This window comes from Tympanuchus pallidicinctus, unplaced genomic scaffold, assembly GCF_026119805.1.
Source record: "Tympanuchus pallidicinctus isolate F22 unplaced genomic scaffold, pur_lepc_1.0 scaffold1, whole genome shotgun sequence".
Taxonomy (NCBI): domain Eukaryota; kingdom Metazoa; phylum Chordata; class Aves; order Galliformes; family Phasianidae; genus Tympanuchus; species Tympanuchus pallidicinctus.
The window spans coordinates 93,260,506-93,281,646 of NW_026294618.1; the positions used below are offsets into that span (position 1 = coordinate 93,260,506).

Sequence of the window (21,141 nt, forward strand, 5' to 3'; positions counted from 1 at the left end):
CGTGCGCATGCACGTCGGGGTGGTTGAGAGCGTCGCGCATGCGCGACGGCAGAGCGGGTAGAGATGGGAGGCGTGCGCATGCGCGGCAGGAGAGTGGCGTAGTGAGCTGTGCGCATGCGCCGTGGGGCGGTAAGTCGGGTATTTTCTGTCTTTTCTCTTTTTAGCAGCGGTTTGGTGCTGTTCTCTCTGCGTTAGAATCTGCGGGAACAGCTTGAAGCTGCCTCGAAAAAACCAGGAGGGGAGCTATTTTAAAACCCTGATCGGCTGCTCTCAGCTGTGTTCCTGCGGCTGGTGAGCTCCTGTCATCCTCCTTTAGGAGCCCAAAGATGCATTCACTAAATCAAACGAGGCTGGGCGCTGCAGGGTGAGCTCTGAGGAGCTGCAAATTGGTTTGCTCAGCCACACGACCTTCTTTTTCCTGAGTACACTGAGATCCCTAAAGCAACTGAGGCTGTTAGCACATCGTGTGGTGAGCTGAAAGGCAGAAAAAGATCCTGATTCGTGGCCTTGATCTGCAGCTTCTCAGAGGTGACCTCCATTAGCTTTGATTAAGGAGCTGTAAGTCATTGCCATACATAGTTCATTTCTGTCTGATGTTTCTGCAGTGTTCTGAAGGGAATCCAGACACAAGTCCAGCCATCACATCTCTGTTTCCCCTCACCCAAACATAAAACAAAATTGCTAAAGAATGGGTTCTACTGAGGATAATTCAGATGAAGATGCTGTTTTTCACAGGGGGCTGATTTAATAGACGTCACTTGGTGTGGTGAATTGGAGAGAGTTCTCTGCTTGTTCCTTGTAGAGATGGTCTGGGCCCTTGTGTAGCGTCTGAATGACCCTCTTGGGAGCCACTTGAGTAGAAGTGGGAGCAAATCCTGTGCAGGTGGGGTGAGACAATAGTGCAGAAGGAAAGAGAGCTGTTCAGTCTTGTCTCTTTACTGGGGGACAAAATAAAAGGGAAAAAATCACCCCAATTCTAATATTGGCTTCAGAAACACGTTACTGCACATCTTAACTGAGGTTGTCACACTCTTTAGTTCATCTGTGTTTTCCTCGTTTGGTGTAATGATTTCTTCATAGCACTTTTAATCCCAAGAACTGACAAAGCAGTTGCAAATGCATTTGAAGTGTTTTAATGCACTAAAGTGGAAAAGGAAAGGCTTCCTCCAAACCTGAAATGAAAGTGGTGCTCTTGGGGGTGTTACCAACTCTGTGTTGACTTTCTGGCATTCAAGTTCTTTTGAGTCAACTTGGCTGAATCTCACTTAGCTTTGAGGCAGGAAGGGCTAAGCTGACCTCAACCCAATTTTAGCTTCTAGATCAAACAAGTATCAGCTGTCTTAACAGCTTTCAGATGACCCTCTAATGCTGTATAACTTCCAGAGTTGGTCTTTCTTTGGACACTGACTTTTCATCGGTTAGCAGGGAGACCAAAGTGGTTGGTCTGTGGCTTCCAGCTGTCTTCTTATGGCTGCCTTAGAGGTGGCTTATGACATCTCCAAGCTAACTTCTGGCAGCTTGATGTCGTTATTAGAACTTGATCCAATATCAGTATTTTGATTTTGAAAGATATCAGTTTTTCTCTGCCAATTTTGCCTCACTGACTTAACTCTGTTGCTTTTTTTCTTGGTGTCAGAGGAGTGCAAGCAGAGGAGTCCATCCTTCCTGCCAAGCTGCGTAAGCCCACGTCTCCTCACCAGCAACTGCACTAGATTTGCCAAGCCTGAATTTGTCATTGCCATCTGAGCCCTGGAAGAACTCAGCAGATCCTCAAGGTGCTCAGCATTACCATGTCTGGTGGTGGCAGGTGAAGTGAGGAACGAGACCTTCTAGCAAGTGTCTCTCTGGGGTGGAAGAAGTGCTCGTGGGCAGGTTTGTAATGGGAGGGTGAGCTTTGGCCACCCCAGGGTTGGGGAAAGTCTGGGGTGGGTGTTAACTGGGGCTCTTTTTGAAATGGGAGGCTGTCTCTTGAGAGCAGTCAGCTGGTGTAACCATGGAAGTGTTGTTGGAAGAGAGGAAGAGTGATTTCACTCAGTGCTTCTGTTTCAGAAACTGATTAGCAGCACAGAGGAGCCCAGCAGAGCTGCCTGCAGCCTTGGACAGCACACTCATGGTCTCAAGGAGTGGGCTTCAGCATGCAGCCATCACCTCCTATGCATACAAACTCCAGTGTCTCAAGTAAGGATGCTGCTTCACATGTGGGGTAGAGGGCCTTCATTGGACTGCAAGAGGTGTCTCTGAATGCACTGCTTACTGTGCCTGCAGAAGCCAGGTGAGGCAAATCTCCAGGGAGAGGGACAAGGCCAGACTGGACTTAGAGAAAGCAGAGAGACACTGCCTGCAGCTCAGCAGGGAGTTGGACAAGCAATACATCGCCCTCAAGCATAGCCAGAGCAAGCTCAAGTAGGAAGGGTTCTTTTGGTTGAGCAGGGAAAATGGTTTTCCTGTGAGTGCCCGCTGCCTCTCCTTCCTATGCCAGTCTCCCTTTCTGAATCTCTCACTTGTTTGGACATTGTGTGAGTGGCAGAGAAGTCCCTAAAGACCCCTTAACTTGTGTGCACTTCACTTATGCTTCCAGTATCTCTCCAAACAAGGTCTTCTCTTCTTCTTTTTGTGGGGTGAGCATGGATGCCTGGACCTCACAGTAATCTGAGAATAAATTTCAGCTGCCCCCAGACATGTTGCTTATCTGTTCCAGGGATGTTCGGGCTGAAGTGGAGGCAAAAGAGCTGCTTTTGCAGCAAGCCATCAACCATCAAGTGAAGCTGGAGGCTGATGCACAGTTCCTCCAGGGCAAAGAGGCCACCCTTCATGGGAGACTGAACCTCATGATGAAGGTAAGTGAAACTGTCCTGAATTAAATGTTTTCACTCTTTCAGAGGAATCAAAGCAGAAGTGGTGACGAGGCTGGATAACTTGTCTTGCTTTTGCTAGGAAGGGCAGGATTTTATGGAGAAGTTGTGAGTCACATCCATACTACGCAATTAAAATAAGGATCTTATTTGCTGGCCAGGACATTATTGAACCCTCTTGTAGTCTGTTGAGAATGATTTGGCCCTTAGTGACACCTGAACTGATGGCTGAGGCTAAAATTGTATGAAGGAGTATATAGTAGCAGAGACAAAGGTGTCCCTGTGCCTGAATATTATCTTGGAATAATTCAATTTGTTTGGGACCTTTAAAGGTTGTCTCATCCAACTCCCCTGCAATGAACGGGGACATCTGCAGCTGGATCAGATTGCTCAGAGCCCAGTTCTGCCTGACCTCCAAGGATGGGATATCTACCATATCTCTGGGCAACCTGTGCCAGTGTTTCATTATCCTCACTGTCAAAAAAAATAGCCTTTTTTCTTTTATCCAATCTAAATCTCCCCTCTTCTACTTTGAAGCCATTTCCCCTTGTCCTGTCACAGCAGAATCTACTAAAGGGTCCCCCCCCTTCTTTATTATAGCCCCCTTTTAGATACTGAAAGGCCTCTACCAAATCTCCGCAGTGGCTTCTGTTGATGTAGATATACCATCAGTGAAAGTGACTAGGTTGATCAGGGAGGTCTCCTTCTTCTCAACAACTAGCACAGACAGGTAGTTTTGTGAAGCAGAGGTACAGACAAGCCTACAGGGCTGTCTAGCTCTTATTCTATAAAGCCTATGCTTCTGTCTGTTGTTTGGAGAGATGAGCCAATCCCCAGCCCATGTGGCATGCCACTGTCCTGCCCAAAGTGGGATTTCCTGTGAGCAGTGCTGCGATCACAGTGCTGATGTGCTAGTAGTTCTGCAGCTGCCCACTGGAGGTCCAAAACTGATGAACTGAGGACCCACAACGCAAAGAGAATCTTCTCTGCTTCTACTGCAGGAGAACACACAGCTGCAAAACAAAGTCATGGAGATGGGTGAGAAACTGACCGCCTCTGAGACGCTGGTGTTGGAGCTTCAGAAAGAGCTCAACCTCGTTGTGAAGGACAAGGTAGCCTTTGTTTCTGTGTGGTGGTTAAGTCTTCTGAAGAATTCCTCAAAAGGTTAATCTTTTGTTTTTTTTTTGAAATTTGGTTTATTACAGCTCAGTTGTTGTGTTACTCCCCCCCCCCACACACTTTGAATTCTCCTGCATATTAATGACAACCTGGAAAAAAGAATTACTGTTTTAATTTAGGCCTTTCAGAGCTTGAAAGGAGGAAATTTGCAAGTATAGAAAACTATACAAATCTGAGATTTCCAAGTGAAAATTAGATGTTCAAAAAAATCTTCTTAACAGGTATTGAATAAAGGGTTTGTTCTTGTTATTATCAGTAGTTGACGTTTCCACTCCAGTGAGGAGCATGAAGTGGATCTGGGAAAGAAATGAGTCAGCGTTCTTGGTAGCTGGTTTGGGGAAGCCAGCCTGTCTGCAGTTAGGTATCTCTGTCTTAAGAAGAAAGACGTTCTTTCCCCTCTTTCTGCACTTGACCCATCCCACTGGCATCAATAGGAACCTTTCTTCTGAATCTAGGGCTTTAGGACTGTGACTCCAGTGATTTTGTAGAGCTTCTGTCTCTCCACTTGGAGAGATGACAATTTCCTTGATGAGAAGTGTTTCCCTGTGCTTGTGCAGCTGGACCAGGAGGAGCCCCGCAACCCAGAGCTCCTGAACCATGGCAAATACTTTGCAGAGATTGTGCTGGAATACGAGCGGCAATGCCAGGTACCAGTGGGCACCTCTTCAGCAATGCTGTCGTGATGCATTCAGCTGTCGTCTGCACATCTGTTGAGTGCTGCAGTCTGGGGCAGAGGAATGGGGCAGTGGTAACAAAGTGTGAAGGAGTGGTTTTCCTTCTTGCCTTGCTCAGCATCCTTTGGCAGGAGGCAGGACACAGCTATGCCCCTAGTAAAGGAACCTAATGCCTTGCTCCCACAGCTGTAGGAGCACAACTGTGTGTTGGTTCCCCTGCCAGGTTGAGGGGAACAGGGGTAGCTTGCAAATTTCACCCTTCCTGCTACCCTGTAGCCGTGGACTGTTTTGTGTGGGAATCATGTAGCTCCTTATATACAGGCAGACCACTCCAGGCTCTGCTGTAAGGTATTTTCTCTTGAATGGGAAGAGAAAGCTGTGCTCCTTTGGAACGCATACCGTCAGCCAAATTCTTCTTTTGTTTTTCCCTTTCTTTTTCTGTTCCCTACTTCACAACCCCTACAAAATTACTGGGCTGTGACAGAGAGTCAAGGTAAGCCTATCCAGGTACTTGGTGCGTGCACGGTCCTGGCATTGGTGTTGTGTGTGTTGCACCTCCTTCTCAGCTGCTGCCCAGAGCTTTGGCTCTCTGGGATGTGAGCACAGCCTCTGTCACCTTTCTATGATTTCTAAGCAATTTTTGTCTCTTGCATGTTTTGCATGGCTGGGTGTTCTCTGTGTTGGCTCCTGATTGTGCAGTGTCCTGTACTTATTGCATTGTCTGTGTTTCCAAGTGCTATGAGTGATTGTAGAGCACCACCAGGTAGAGATGGTGACTTACCAAATCTCTTCAGAGGCTAAAATCTGTGCATTTGCAGCAAAGCCATTGACAGATTCAGCAGATAGCTCCTATTGAAGCTGTAGCTAAAGGCAAACATGCTGAAACACTATCCAATATAGCAGTACTCCAGGTGGCACCAGAGGGCTGAAGATGCTTGGAGCTGTAATTCTTCCTAGGGCTGAGCTGTCCCAGGGTTGTTGATGCAAATGCAGCTGGATGGAGATGCCTTTGGCTTCATCCTGCCATGTGAGGCACCCAGCTGGGTACTGAATCCTGAATGCTGGCAGCCTATGTCCTCCTGTCTGCTCTTCTGTTTAGAATGGAGGTTAAACAAACTAGGTGTACTTTTTTCTAGACCTGCTTAGTAATATTCGTTAGTTTGGATTTGTGGAAGTTCCATAGCTTGTATTCTTATGCAGCCCATTCATTTTCTGGATAGGGTAGCATATAGGATGTAATTAGATGTCAGTTCAAAGTGGAGGGGAGACAGGATTCCTCACGCGCTCTTGCATCCGGTGTGGGATTCAGAATATAAAGTGAAACAAGGGGGATTCCTGATCCAGATGCATGGAAGTGGCTCATTGCTCAGCGTGGTGTTCATCTGTGAGACTCTTCGCTGTGGGGTGACACTGGATAAACTCCTGTGCTGCCTTTGGAGCTCTCTGCTCTAAGCAGGCAGTGGGACCTGTTTCATGCAGTGCTTCCCAAGAGCTCAGGTCCTTTTCACCTCGTTTTGTTCCCTCTGCAACCTGGGAACATTCTGTCCCAGTCCTGGGAAGCTTCACAGCTGCGTCATGGCCTGTCTCTGCCTCAGGTGCTGTGGGACCAGAATGACGTGCTGCAAAGAGAGCTGGAAGAGCTGCGTCTTCAGCTGCAGGAGAAGAGGGCTGAGAGAGGGCTGCTGGCTGGAGGTAAAATGCAGGGGTGTTTGGGGCATCTCTGTTTGTTTGGCAAGAGCAAGGTTTTGTGCTGACGGGAGTAGTGGGAGTGTAGAGTGGCTGCTCCTGGTTTTGGCACTGGGCAGCCATGCAAGGGAAGAAAGGAGCGACAGAGGTGGTTCCAACGTGTAAGCTTGTGACAGCAACATGAGGACTTGGCAGCTGGGAATGAGCTGGCAGATTTTCACTGTAGAGAATGGTGAAGAAACAATATAATTAAGTGGGGTTGGAGGTTCAAGCTGAGCATTAGGAAAAAACTTCTTAGGATTAGCTGCCATATAGATGAGAGAATCTGGCTTTGGTGATAGTCTTTCTCTGAGCAGGAGTTGGATTAGAGAGCCAGAGGACTAGACTCCAGCACTTCACAGAGTGTGGGGCAATCCTAAGTATCAGGCACAAGGACAGTGGACCAAAGACTGTTCTCGCAGTGCATCTTTTTCCCAGTGTGTTCCTCTCCCAACCATCTGGTTCCCATTTCTGTGTGTGCAGAGACGTCAATCACGACGCAGCAGCTCCAAGAACAGCTGCAGGACCTGAAGATGCAGCTGGAATCCAAGGTGAGTTGTGGGGGCTGATGTCCAGAATTCTCTGCACAGCTGCTTGGTGAATGGAGGTGGGAAATCTGTATTCCCATGCCCATTTTAGCAGTCAGGAAGATGCAGAGCCCTCATGGGTGGGCAAAAGCTTTGTGAATGACTCTGTCACCTTGCAAAAATTTTGCATGAGTTTTGCTTCTTACGTGGAACTAGAGATTATTTCTACTTTGCATTGTCCCTGTAAAATCAGCACAAGGACCAGAAGGAGAAGCAGCAATGTGCCTCCTGAGAGCATGGAAATTATCAGAGCTCTGTCTCCCTGTGCTTCCAGCGCACTTTTAACCTGCTTGCACTAAGATGACAGTGTGAGCCCAGCCCTCTAGACAGCAGCAGGATAGATTATCCTGAGTTGGAAGGGACCAACGGGGATCAGTTTCCACCTTCACTTCTTTTTCTGCTGAACTAGAGGTCATGCATTCTTGCTGGGTTTCCACTGCAGCACTGCAACTGTAAATCCTAAACTGCCACACAGATGACAGACAGTTCAAGGAGCACAAAGCTGCTTGCAGACCTCCTGCCTCCGTTGTGCTAATCCCACCCTGGGTTTTATGATTTTTTGCAGGGAGCTGTGGAAAGCAGCAGCTCCTCACCGCCACCTCTAGGGCAAGGGGCTACTCTGCAGGGTGGAGGAAGGATGTAGGAGTGTAGAGACGATGCTTCTCCTTTCTCTATGGAGTCCCAGTGCTGCAAACAAGGAGAAAGAGAGAGGTGTGCTGACAGCTGGGAAAACTGGGGTCCATTTATTTTTGCTTCTTAAAGGCTGCTGTGTGCAGCTGTTTATTGTCCTGAGTTCACTAGGGAGCAGAAATGTCTTGAGAGTGTCCCCTGCTGGGAGGAACCATTAGGGTGGTTCGAGTCAGAGTTACCAAAAGAGAGAGAGGCCCTCAGGAGCACAGCACTAATGTCCAACCCCTGTTTCTTTCCAACAGGTAAACTATTATGAGGAGGAAATGGAGCTAATGAGGAAAAACTTTGAAAGAGAAAAGGACAGCAAGGAGAACGTCAAGGCTGAGATGAGCAAGGTGGAAGACCAGGAAGAAGACCTGAGAGAAACAGTTTCAAAGTACCAGGTTGTACCTGATGTCATGAAAGAGCGAAAAGGTGTGCAGAGCCTGGAGCTGGAGGAGAGGTTTGAGATGGAGCCAGCCAGGGTTGAACTTCAGCACACTGAGGACATAGGGCATCCAAGGCAGCAGCTGAACCAGGAAGGAGAAGAGCTGAGAACGCAGTGCAGGAACAGAGGAAGCCTCAGGTATGGTGGTGTTCTTTTCTTGGGTCTAAGTAGGAGACAGAGGGTGAATACATCCCCTGCCTGCACCAGAATGGACCAGGGAGATTTCTTATGAGTCTGTAGAGCTTCTTCAATTGGGGAAAAAAAATCTAGGCATGAGGGTGAGGATACAGCAGTCTGAAGTGGGACATCCGAACTCCTCTTACATGACTGCTTTTATTTGAAGACTTCAGTTTTCCTTTAGTGTTGTGCAGGTGTGTCAGAGGAAGTGCCAGCAAAAACTGTACCTAACAACAAAGAGGGAAACAGGATGGTTTTTATCAGTGTTTTCATATGATATTTCTCTTTCTTGGTCCTTTAGCAAACTTGCTGCTACTTGCTAGATCATTACAGTCTGCTGTCTGAAAAGCAACAAAAGATGGCTTAAATTTTTCTGTTTGGCCAAAACAAACTCACTCATAGAAAAATAAGGTAATCTGTGAATAGGTGATCATCCTCCTTTCCTGTGCTTGTGGTGCCAATTCTGCAGCCTTCCTCGGGGTCAGATTGGCTTTGTGAAAGAGATTAAAGAGGAAGTATAGGAACATCATGGAGGAAACTGTTCATACCTGCCCCGTCCTGCTTCCCAGTGCGCCCTACCACTGTCCCCTGTTTCCTTTTGCCTTGCTGTCTCTTTGTGTGTCTCCACTGCCTCTTTTCAGCATCTGAGACCCCTTTCACAATACGCAGGTGGACGATTTCTCTGTTGCTCTCTGTTATAGGGCACAGTGGTGTGGGAGCTTGCTGTAATACTTAGTAATTTTGCAACCTAAGGAATACTGTATTGTCTCTCCAGCAAAAATGTGTTCCAGGGCTGGTTGAGCTTTTCAAGCTGTGCCTGCCATGTGTGCTATCAAATCCAGGTCAGAGAGATGTTAGTTATCTTTTGGAAAAATGCAGAGGTTGAATATAATCAAAAGCAGTAATGGAGTGAATGTTGTGTGAAGGCAGCTGTAGTGTAGCAGCAGCACTGCTGTGAGAAGAAGTAATTTCTCAGTGAATAAAGGCTGCTGGGGAGCAGCATGCCCAGGAAAAGCAGGGATGGGTCCAGAAGGAAAAGGACACAGTGTCCCTGTGGAGGATAAGATGTGAAAGAAGGTAAATGGGAAGCAAGTCAAGATGTATCAAATGGTGGCTGTTAAGAGGGTGGAAAGAAAACAAGGTAAAACAACAAAAAACACCAGGATGAAATGGATGTAATGTACAAATCACAAAGCTGAGGACTCTGGTACTGAAGGGATGATGTAGCTGGAGAGTTGCCCTCCAGTTGGAAAGGAGCATGTACCCAAGACTTGGGGACATAGAACAGCAACTCCTGTTGCAACCTCAGCATCAAAGGAATAGAGAAGAAATGAAAGGTGTTTTGATAGGCTGTTACAGATGTCCATTGCAGCAAATGGACTGTTCAGTCCAGAAACTGGAGCCAAAGCTGAATGCACTTGTCATGGAGAAACAAAATCTTGATAGACAAGAGGCTGTGCTTGGGAAGGAAACAGAGAAAGCAAAGATAGATTTGCCTTCACCCGGCAGAGGCAGCAGGATGTCAGGACATAATGTGATCTAGAGGGAGGTAGAGCAACATAGCAGCACAGGGGGAAACATGACAGTCAGGCTGTCAAAACGGAGCTGCAGAGGGAGAGGAACAGACTGAAGCTGTAGCTGATGCAGCTCAAGGACTTTGTGCAGTAGTTGGAAAATGATCCCCAAACCTCAAGAGAGCGGTGGGTTTGAGCACTCAGGCAGTTTGCAGAACCGAGTGCTGCGACAGCAAAAGAAGACCAGATGTCTTGTGTAACACAGGACTGCTTAACACGTTGGTCCAAGACACTGACAGCAGCTCTGTTCTGGCTTGCTGTTCCCTACATCTTTTCCTAACTGGGGGAGTGTGGTCAGAGAGCTGGGATGTGCTCACGTGGCCCTGGCTGACTGTGCGCTTGTCTCCTCTGCCTTGTTCAGCTGTATGTGGGTGTTGGAGATTCCACAGGAAGAACAGCATGTGAATCCTGATGTAAAACTGACTCAAAGAGCGGCTGCTGTGTGGAGTATCCTGCTAAGCAGGGGGAAGCAAACACTAGGCAGTGCACTAGTACTCCTTGCTTGCTTGGGGAGTAGAGCAAGAACTTCCCTGCTCAGCTCCTCTGCCTCTCACGTTGAGTGACAAAAACTGCAGTGCTGTTTTCCATGTTGAGCTAGATAGGCTCTTCTCCCATGCTCTTCTCTGCGGAAGAATATGGAGCCTGGAGGGATCTAGAGGTTAGCACTAACTGTTGGATAGTACTGTGCTCTTTAACACAGGGCTTACCTGCCTTTCAGCAGATGCGAGTATTTGTGGCCTCGTGGGAGGCTAAGAGTAGAGAAGAGGAAAGACAATGAGAGGTTTCCTTGCATTTGGTCTCATAGCTGGCACCCCTAGCACTGTATAGTCACAAGCTGGCTTTTCCTGACATGGCCTTATTGCACTCAGGTGTTGGGTTTGCCAGCTGGTTATCCTGAAATGAAGTCTATGTATGTCGTGATAGGCCAAGCCAACAGGTTTGCAAACAGATTTTAGTCAGCTGGAAGCCAAATAAATTCAGCATCTTATGCTATTTCTCCTTATTCTCTTTTGTTTTCCTGCCATCAATACTTAGTACTCTTTCTCTACCTTTGACAGTTCTTTGATTCTCCCCCCACATTCTGCTTGAGCTACTGGATGGATATTTCTCAGAATTCTTTTGTTCTTCTTGTCCTCGCAACATGGATGGGAACAGAGAAGGAAGACTGTGTAAGATGCAAACAGCAAACTGGGCTTTTGTATGGTTTTTTTTTGTATGGTGTGATTTTTCACATTTCTCTTTCTCTCCCTGCAGGGGAGAGCAGGGCTGGCTTCTGGAGGAGAACAGCTTGCTGAAAAGTCAAACTGGGAGACTCCAGGAAGAACTGAGGGAGGCTAAGGAGGAGTGCAGACATGACGAGTAAGAGAGGAGCCAGCTGTGGGAAGGCTGGCAAAAGGGGGAAAGATAATATTCGTGAAAGAGACTGCTGCTCAGGTGCATTTACCTGATTTCAGCTGTCCCAAGCTGCCTTTTGTTTGCTCATTTCCAAAAGCCAGCACTCTCACTGCCTTCACTTCATGCAAAAGCAGCCAATGCTGGATCAGGCTTAGCCAAAGGCTGGGTAGGCCAGAGGACTGGGTTCAGAGCTGCATTTGGAGAAGACACTGGGGGCAGAGATGTGCCGAGTGTGGAAAGCGTGAGATTCTTGTTTACACAAACATTTTTATCGGTGGTCAACTGCTGCCTTTGTAAGCTTGGGATAGATACTGGTGTCTCCTGCTGTATAATCAATGAATATTAAGATGTCATCATTACAAAATAAACAAGAGAGTTAGACAAAGCAGATTATGATAACAAAAAGAGAGTAGATAGAAAGCCTACCCGTATCCTGTGCTCACTTTCAAAACTCCAGCAGAGTGGATCTCCAGAAGAGATCCTTCCCCACTGGTCACCCTGTAATCCACTGTCATTCTCCACGTGCCATCCGACTTTCGCACTGGCCATAGGGGGGAGTTGTATGGGCTGTGTGCAGGTCTCGATATTTCATCTTGCCCACCCAGGAGCCTGTACTGTCTCACGTTAGTAACACGGCGCGGTTTCAGCAGGCAAACAGGCTCATGTTTTGCATGGCCTCTTAATACTGCCTGCACTGCCCAGACACTGATACATCTCTGTCGAAGTCTGAACTCTCCCACAGTTGTCTGGAGAGCCAGACCCCATAGAATATCGATGCCCAGGATGTATTCTTGGACTGGGGCAATAGACACCTTGTACTCCCGGGGTGGGAGACACCCAATACCCAATTTTAATAGTGGCCATGCCATTGTGGATGGAGGCAGCCAATTGTCTTTCTTTAGTGATCAGTACATCCTTATTAAGTCCCTGAAAGTAGTCTGCCATGTGGTATGGGGAGATATTGCCATAACGCGTAAGGGAGCCCATTTTTCAATGATAACCACTAGTTTATAACAGGGGGATCCCACACATCCTGGGATCTGCCCTGGAATCATTTTCTCTAGAGGGGTATTGTTCTCCCCCTTGACCCATTTATAGAAATTCCAAAGAAAAGACATGACGTAAATTTGGCCTGCCTGGCTCGCCAAGTGTATAATCAATGAATATTAGGATGTTATAGTTACAAAATAAACAAGAGAGTTAGGCAAAACAGATTACAACAACAAAAAGAAGATAGAAAGCTTACCCCTATCCTGGGCTCACTTACAGAACTCCAGCAGAGCAGATCTCCAGAAGAGATCCTTCCCCACTGGCAGCCAGCTCTTAAATAGGTCTAGGAGGGCTGGAGCCTGGCTCCACTCCTTCCAGCAGCACAGGAGAATTGCCTTCACCTGTGCTCCTCTGGCTGACTCATGGCTCACCTCAGGTGATCAGTCTGAGGTTCAGGCCGTGACTCAGCAGTTCCCACACACTTGCTCAGCCATAAACCAGGCTTCCCCATTGTACTTCATACTCTGAATTTTTGGTCTCTAACACTGTTATAGGACTTCAGGTGTCCCCACCTCTCTGCCCTGAGCTGAAACACCCACTCTGGAATCAATTCAGGACCATGTCTGTTCTGGCCTGGTTTGTCTCCTTTTCCAGACCAAGATCAGCTGCGTAGGTCCCCAAAACAGAGGTTGTGTTTGCTGCTTTCTGTTATGAAGCTAATCATATCCCTCTACCTGACAGGAAACACACGAGCAAGTTGAGCAGAGAGAAGGTAGAAAAACTGGCTGTAGCAGTAAAGTTGAAGAAGTCGGTAAGAAGCCATTAACAATAACTGACAGATTCTTGGATGTGGGGTTTAAGAGGACAAAAACTGCATGGTCTTATAGGGGAGGATGCAAACGTCTTATCTCAAGCAACTGAATCTAATCTTACTTGGAAGAAACTGCTTTGTTTTATAACTATCAAGGAGGGAAAAGATATGTGACAAAAGCCTGTGAAAGTCTTTGCAGCAGAGAAAGGTGGTACTTAATACATCTCTAAAAAGATTAGCTTTAAGCACTTGCTCTCATTCCCTGAGTTTCTACTCAATCCCAGTCTCAAACACTCATGCTCCCAAGCCTGTGAACAAGTATGTGCAAAAGGTTTGGTCAGAATACTCGTGTGATTGAGGATAGCAGGTTTTCAAGTACTCACCCTTTTTCTGGGACTCTTCCTGGCTAATAACAGCAACTTCTCTGGAAATATCTTCACTGCTTGGGTCTGTAATGATGTAACGCTATAACGTGCTGGAGAGTTATAATAATAACTGCAGTAATAGCAGGGTGGCACAATCCTAGGCTACAGTAAAAGAGACCAAGTCCAAATGCAGCAGCCATGGATGCAGAAATAAAGGAAGAAAAATTTTCTAACCTTCAGAAGGCTTCCAGCAGGCAGAGATCTCCAGCACGATCACTTTACTTTCACTGCTGGCCCTTAAATGAGGTCTGGGAAGGGGTGGATCCTGGCTCCACCTCTTTCAGTTACTCAGGAGTATTGCATGCACCTGAGCTCCCCTGGAGGTGGTCCTGCCTTCCCACCAGGTGCTCAGTCACTGCTTCAAGCCCTGACTTAGCATTTCCACTACAGAGGCCATCATCTGCAACTGGGTGGTCCTTTCCTGACCCTTGCTGAGTCAGCTTCCATAAGCCTTAGGCCCAGGTACACCGCACACTTTTCCTCCATTTGAAGAAAGCTATGTTTGTTACTATTTTCCTGAGAAGCTGACAGGAATGAGGGGGCCGTGAGATGTATGCTGGTAGATGCAGGCTTCCTGCTGACACGTTAACCACGGAAACTGCACCTTGCTCAGCACTGCTGCTGAGAGTGTGATGTCCCAGGAACGTCAAGGGGATGGTGCCCTTTGGTGTTGATGGAGGTTGCATTTGTAGCCCTTCTTCTATTATGATAGTCCACTCATACTGCACTGATGCCAATCTTAATATTTCTGTTACATGGCTCTACTGTCAGACCTTAGGACCCCCTCTCTTCCTTCCCGACCAACCTCTTCCAGGGTTGTAATCTGTGTAGGCTTTCCTAAGCATGAGGCTGTTCATGGCTTCGGGGCTTGGTTCAGGTTGGAAAATGAGTCCTGGGTGCACGCAAGGTCCTGTGGTGACAGCAGTGTTCCTATGTAGGGACCCAGCAGTTTCTGCTAGTATTCCCACTCCAAACCTTTGTGTGTTTTATTTTATTTACAGAGTGGAAAGAGCAATGTGGATATCTCCCAGACAAACATCAAGGTGAGTAAGCTGAGCCATAAGATCCTGGAGCATGAAGTCGGCTGCAGCGCCAGCACTGGGTCCACCCAGCTGCAGAACCAGAGGTTCATGGAAGTCAAGCAACTACAAGGAGTGGAGATGGCCATGAGGCCGGAGCACTGCCAGCAGCATGCAGCGTGTCGGTCAGAGATGGAGCTGCTCTGGCAGCAGCTCGAGGCATCGCAAGAGGAAGTAGGTGCTGTTTGGTCATTGACAAGGTAGCATGCAGCTGGGTGGTCCCTGTGATGTTGGTGCTTCCCCACTGAGGGCTGTATTGAACACCTTCCCCAGACAGAAAAGACTGTCCTCTTTGAGAGCTACAAAGGAGTCACCCTTCTGCAGCTCCCAGCACTGTCAATACGTGGCTTTGCAGGCTGCCTGTTAAGCCTACCTGTCAAGATTCTACTGGTCTGCTGTGGCCATGATGACATGAGACCTAGGGTGGAGGCTGAGTGTGCTGCTTAGCCCCTCCTTTTATGTGCAGCACGCCTTCAACCTGTCCTATTGCTGGCACAATGCTGTAACTGGCAACCTTTCTCTGTTGCAGCTCTTTGAAGCCAAAGCAAGGTTGAGTCTGGCTCAGACTCAGCATGCACTGCAGCTGCAGCAGGCCAAGGCACAGCTGAACAATGTGGTGCCAAGGAAACAGTTTGAACAGCTGCAAGCCAGCTTGAAAGAGGAACAGTGCAAGGTTCAGCAGCTCCAGGCAAACCTCCAGCAGCAGGCTGAGCAGGCATGCAGACAGCTGGTCAGGACCCAGGTAAGCAGGGAGCTGCAAAAGTTCCCTCAAGGGTACCAGAGAGGGAGCACTACCAGCCTGGAATGGAGCTGTGGTCAAGGGCACCAGAGGAGTGGATGGAAAATTCTGTACCTGAAAAATGCAATCGATTTTCAAGTTCCAGCTGCAGTTTTCATTCCTTATGAATCTTGTCACCAAACTGTGCTTGATCAGGAGTACACTCCACTTCTATTCATCTACCTCAGACCAGATACCTTGTGCCTAGAGGGCAGGAACCATTTAGGGAGACACTGTGTGTTGGCTTAGGCTGTGGAAAGAAAGCTTGAGCCCTCTACATGGACATGCACAGAGCAGGCTGGCTTTAAATGTAGGGCACCAAGTCAACAAGGTGTTGGGTTTTAAAAAACAGACTGGTGCTGAACTAGGGAAGGTGGTGCTGGTCTTAAGCACTCCCCACCAAGCTCTTTGCATCTTGCAACACCTCCACTGCTCCCCCATTCACGCTTCAGGGAGAGTGCTGGGGACCTGGTGGGATGCATACATTACCTGGGACAGCCCAACATAACATCAGGATTTTGTTTCGTGCTGAAGAAAGAACATGAGCGCCTGTTGCAGGCAGCTGTGGAGCAGGCAGAGGGGTTGCAGTGTGACCTAAGGAGTGCTGAAGCTGCGCTTGCAGATGGGGCAGCTCGCCTCAAGGATGCACAGGTGAGTGCAGGAGGTGCTGGTGCCACTTGTCTCTGCTGGGCTGGGACTTCCGTGGAGGGACACTGAACCTTAAGCCTCCTGTCTGTACCGCAGGCTCAACTGTGCAGGAACAAACTGCTGATTAAAGATCTCCGTGAAGAAAACAGAGGGTTTGCAATGGCCGTGCAGGCAGCTGAACTGAAGCAGATGAACGCTGAGAGGAAGAACCACATGCTGGAGGAGCAGGCCTTGGCCTTGAAGAAGCTTGTTGAAAAAATCACACCAGCATCTCTGAGTGCATGATGGAGCACTGCTATGGCAGCCTTGCTCCTGAGCCTGAGGTTTGTCAGGTATGAAAGAAGAAATCTGGCTGAGTAATCAGCTTTGTTCTCTCTGATCTTGCTCGGATTTCCCTGGGTAGAAAGTAGAAAGTAGAGATGCTAGTCCTTCAAGGAAACTAGTCCAGTAGGTAGCTTAATTTTCTTACTATAAACGCAATCTTTGGTACCAGTCCCAATGGCAGCATGTGCTGTTGTCTCAGGGCAGCCATTCCCCAGGAGCTGCCTGCATCTGGAAAGCCAGGGCAGAGGGGGCTGCAGGTTCCTGCATCTGGTGTACTCTGAGTAGAAAGCTGTATTCTGTATTGTGGTATCAGTACTTCCTGCCATCTCCAGCCTCCTCTGAATTTCAGGTGTCTCCTGCAACTATTGCTGAACTTTTTTCTTTTTTTTTTTCCTCCTTCCCTACAGTTCCTCTAGGAGACTCTGAACCTGAAGTTTCCCAAAACCTGAGCCTAGGATCCAAACTAACTTGCTGGTGGGTTGTTGCCTCTGCCATAAGCAGATCAGAGCATCTGAGGGAAGAGTCCTCTTCAGATTTCAATCTCCAAAGCTTGGGGCAGGGCTGGTCCCCCCTGTGCACCACCATACTTCAGCAAGCTGTCCTTATTGCACGTTCTCAGGGAGAGCAGGAAGCATGGTAAGTAAAGCACAACATTTCACCTTCCTTGTTAAGTCTTCACTGGCAAGCTTTCTAAGATGCCACAAAGCCAAGCATTCACATGAGCAGATAACAGGTATATTGATCAGCCCAGGGTGTTACCCTCTGTACATCATTACACCCTGCCTTGCTCTCTGCCAGGCTGTAAAAGGACTTGTGATTCTCAAGGGACTGTGGTGACTGCTGCAGCAGAAAGACTAAACAAGCCTGACTGCAACAGAGTGGTGACACAGAGCCTGACAGTCAATATAGGCAAAAGGGCTTCAACATAGATCAACCTGTTGTTGGAATGAAAATAACGGTGGATAAATTGGCTCTTAACTCCTAGCCTAGCAGTGCTGGGATGTTCTCCAGCCCTGCTTCTATAAGGGACAGGACAGGGACAACACCAGGAGAGGGCTGACTGAAAAGGCCTCAGGTCTATGGGTGATTTTTCTGTTGCGGAAGATGGCAGAGTCTTCTCTTGTCCTGGGGCAGCCCTAAAGAGTAGGGCTATTGGAGAAGCTGGTAAAGATGAAAGCCCACACAGGGTAGCAAAACAAGGCAGGGAACACCTCTGAGCTACCCCTAGCTTAGGCTGGGAGCAGCAGTGAAAAAACTGCTTGGGCACTTCTCTGCTTGCATTCTTCCTTAAGCTACTGCTTTTTTTGCTTGTCAGATGGGCATCAGGCCAATAAAGCCTGCGGTCTTACCTAGAGCTCATGCTTTTGGAAGTACTATCTCTCAGCCACTATTGAAGGTGAGCAGCTCCACATCTAGCCCCAGCAAGAAACTCTTGGAGCTGACCTGATGGTTGAAGTTCACTGAGACACCTAATGACCTCCTAAGCATCACTCTGCACAGTCAAGCTGGGTTGAACAAAAGAGCCAGGTCAGAGAGCTGTAAAGAACATAACATAGACTCTCGAAGAGCTATTATCATTGGAAGATGAAGCAGTTTTTTATTTGGCAGCTGTGGAACTCTCCCAGCTGGTCAGTCTCTTATTTTCCAAGGCACAAAGAACTGCTCCAAGCAAAACTGCATTCACAAACACTGCTTGTAGCTGTGGTGCTTACAAGACACCCTCCACCCACTGCAGGACTCTCAGGCTTACTGTGTTACTGCTACGCACCCTTTGGTCACAAAGTGCTGGCCAATATGGTTTGCTTACAAGCTTGGAGATGATCTTTGTGTCAAGCTGTTATGAGAAGTTGTAGGGTGCTCTAAAATACTGAGGTGGCTGAAGTCCTGCACAGACCACCAAGCAAAGGCTCCTGTCCTGCACGCTTATGACAGAATGTGCTCCAGGACTCCTTGTCTGATTAACTGCTCACATTTCCAGCGGGGCAAGAAGTGCTGCACAGAAACACAGACAGATTTTCCCTGAAATACAGGCAGACTGGATTTGTTATTACATAGCCAATTCTGCTACATCACAGATCAGGCAGGGGTGAAGTGCAGTCCTGGTGCATGCAGACAGCTTGCAGCACACACAAGGGAGCCACACATGGGGGAACTGTGACATGCTGTGAAGCTGGGATGGGCAGGGCTACGTCACAAGAGTGGAAGAGAAGGAAAAGAACAGGAGAGGATTTAAACCTTGTTTTCATGTCACAGGTACCTGGCTGTTCTTCTTCAACAGGACAGTGGTGCCATCATCGATCTCAAATTCTCCATAGTCTCTCAAACACCGCACCTGTGAAGCAGAAAGGTAGCTGTGTCTGCAGCATTACACCTCCCACAGAAAATGTCAGACATCACTGCAAGAGACGCAAGAGTTATGGAGCATATGTCTGAAGTGCGGACATATTCCTACCCACCTCGCACAGCCCTGACTTGAAAATACAAAACCAGGTGGACCCCATAGTCTGAGGGCCTACCTGATGTTCTCTTCATGCCTCTGCCTGCAACATGAAGCACAGTGGGCAGAGCAGGCACCCCAGAGACTAAGGAAAGAGTAGCACTGCACAACAGCAGCATTTCTAGAGCCTCCTCACACATGTAGCAGAAAATGTCAGTCTGTTAGCAGTGAAACAGTTATAAAGAGCAGGCTGGTTGCCTGTATGTTTTCTTTTTAAGAGAACACAGCACTTCAGCTACTGACTCCGAAATCATTTTCCACTTGCTTTTGCTTTGTTGTATCAATGGCATAAAATGATTTATAGTCTGATCTGTGAAAATCTATTAAACAATGACAAGAAAGCACCAACACCTAGTTGACAATGCTTAAGTGAGAACAAGGTTTCTAATTGATCTGAAGAGGTCTTTAGAAGAATAATTAAATTGCTACGAACTACACCCTGCAAGAACTTTTCACTGCCATTCAGACCACTCACCACTACTACACACATTTCCTGCAGACTAGTCATGCATTTGTCAGCATACTTTGTTCACAGGCAGCAGCCAGCACTCGTGCACTTACTTCAATGTACAGGCTTTTAGGAGGCTTTATGTCCTGTGTAAGGTCCAGTCCCTCCTCTCCTCCCACTGACCTCATGTAGGTAGCCAGGGATTTCTTGTACCGATTGAACCACTCCACCTGCAGATGCCAACAGCAGTCCCTCAGGCAGAGCCACACAGCTCATGCTGAAGGACATGTTCCTGATGGATGACACCTGGTTTGTTTGTGCTGTCACAGCTCTCCTTTGAGTACGAGTTCTTCTAAAGGGGGAAAAAAATAAAATCTGTTCTGGGCACAGGGCAGTCTGGATTTGGGCTAGCAAACATGCTGACCAGCAGCTCTGTGCTTCAGTCTAGCATTTGACTGACAGCATTTGAAAGCAGCATGTGGAGACTAGGATGGTCAGACCAGATGACCTTACTGGTCTTCCCAACCTTTACGCTTCTATGAACAAAGTTCTGTGGGCTGAGAGTCTGATCTGATGAAGGCGATGATCCTTGAAGTGGTCATGCATTATTGGTACTTATCATGCATTTGGGATTGCATCCTTCAGGCATAAAGAAACAAACTGATATTTACAGTAAGGCACATCAGGTGTCTCAAGTTTATAGTAAAGGAAAAAGACGTAATGCTGTTCTGACTGTACTAAATCATTTGGGAGGAGTGAGGGAATACTGAGAGGGAAATAGGGTAACAGTTGAAAAGCAGGCTGACTCACTTCCTCGGCTGCCATGTGGAACTGGATGGCATTGGGCAGAATGCTTCCATACTCCCACCGGAGCGCCCGGATCCGTAGCAGCCGGTCGTACCTGGGGGGGACACGAGTGGCAAACACGGCATCTTTGCTGATGCGGCGCCTGTTTGCCCTCGCAGCACTGGGCAAGAGCTCTGCTTAGGGCTCCCTCCTTCCTTTGAAGGATGCCGTTTTTGACCCATTCATTAGTTCGAACTTCTCGAGCAGAGGAGAAAGCCGGGACGCTGCAGGCCGGGGCCCCAGCACGCAGCACTCACAGGTAAGCCACGATGCAGCGTTGGTTGCGGAGGAGGCAGCAGTGCCGAAACCGGATGAGGAAAATCAGATCCGTTCGGCCCGACTTCGCTTCAGACCTGGCGGATGAGGAGCCCGGTTACAGGGCGGCGTTACACAGCTCCGCGGCCCCGCCCTCCCCATTCAGCTCCCACCGCGGCACTCACACATCCGCCTGGTTCCGCTCGTACAGCGTCCGCATCTCCTCCAGCACCTGCCGCAGCTCTTCCGCCTGCAGCACCGCAGAAGCCCGGTGAGGACGGGCCGCCCTCGGCTCACCCCTCGCCCCGCTCCCACCGCACTCACCCGGAAGGGCGGCAGCCGCCCGCCCGCAGCGCTCTGCAGCTCCCGCACAAGCCCGACCGCCCGCTCCCCCGCCATGCTGCCGTGCCGCGCGCGCGGGAAACTTGGCCGCCCCGCAGCCAATGGGAGCCGAGGGGCGGGGCCAGGAGGGAGGCCGCGGCTCCCGGGAACGGGGCTGCGGGGCGGGAAGGGGCGGGTGTTCGACGGTGGGGCTGGGATTGCGCGGGAAGGTGCGGTGAAAAGGGGCAATTAAATAAATAAATGTGTGTGTGTGTATATGTTATATATATATATAAATATATATAAAACAGTCACTTTGAATTGACTTTTGACATGCGTTTTTGAATTGAGTTTTTAAATTGCACTTTGAAATGCACTTTATCATTGGAACAAATGCAGTCAGCGTTTAAAATTGGACCAAATGCGATGAGCATGTAAT

General features: G+C 48.4%; 2 protein-coding genes and 1 long non-coding RNA gene across 13 annotated transcripts; 2 read left to right on the forward strand and 1 right to left on the reverse strand.

Annotated features, from left to right (window-relative positions):
• Positions 1–23: 23 nt before the first annotated feature.
• NINL (ninein like) lies at positions 24–16,334 on the forward strand. 11 transcript variants are annotated; one of them, XM_052676141.1, is made up of 17 exons: positions 24–129; positions 1,637–1,872; positions 2,050–2,178; positions 2,266–2,403; positions 2,699–2,837; positions 3,854–3,964; positions 4,589–4,678; positions 5,190–5,198; positions 6,301–6,397; positions 6,914–6,981; positions 7,950–8,272; positions 11,140–11,244; positions 13,012–13,081; positions 14,508–14,759; positions 15,115–15,327; positions 15,898–16,014; positions 16,108–16,334. In XM_052676141.1, exons 3-17 carry the CDS (start codon positions 2,111–2,113, stop codon positions 16,294–16,296), a joined length of 1,989 nt encoding a protein of 662 aa, XP_052532101.1. In that variant the 5' UTR covers positions 24–129; positions 1,637–1,872; positions 2,050–2,110; the 3' UTR covers positions 16,297–16,334. The 11 variants fall into 11 exon arrangements, with proteins under 11 accessions (XP_052532101.1, XP_052532159.1, XP_052532142.1 ...); XM_052676199.1 differs by having other exon boundaries at positions 15,922–16,014; XM_052676182.1 differs by having other exon boundaries at positions 1,637–1,775.
• On the forward strand, positions 16,330–19,269 carry LOC128077356 (uncharacterized). The gene is made up of 3 exons (XR_008204943.1): positions 16,330–16,343; positions 16,743–16,971; positions 18,589–19,269. It is a non-coding gene; the product is annotated as an uncharacterized LOC128077356 (long non-coding RNA).
• GINS1 (GINS complex subunit 1) lies at positions 17,588–20,830 on the reverse strand. The gene is made up of 7 exons (XM_052676441.1): positions 20,706–20,830; positions 20,567–20,631; positions 20,384–20,479; positions 20,091–20,181; positions 19,394–19,510; positions 18,593–18,667; positions 17,588–18,327 (listed from the first exon to the last, which is right to left on the reverse strand). The coding sequence occupies exons 1-7, from the start codon at positions 20,778–20,780 to the stop codon at positions 18,259–18,261; spliced, it is 588 nt and encodes a 195-aa protein (XP_052532401.1). The 5' UTR covers positions 20,781–20,830; the 3' UTR covers positions 17,588–18,258.
• Between the last annotated feature and the right edge of the window lie 311 nt (positions 20,831–21,141).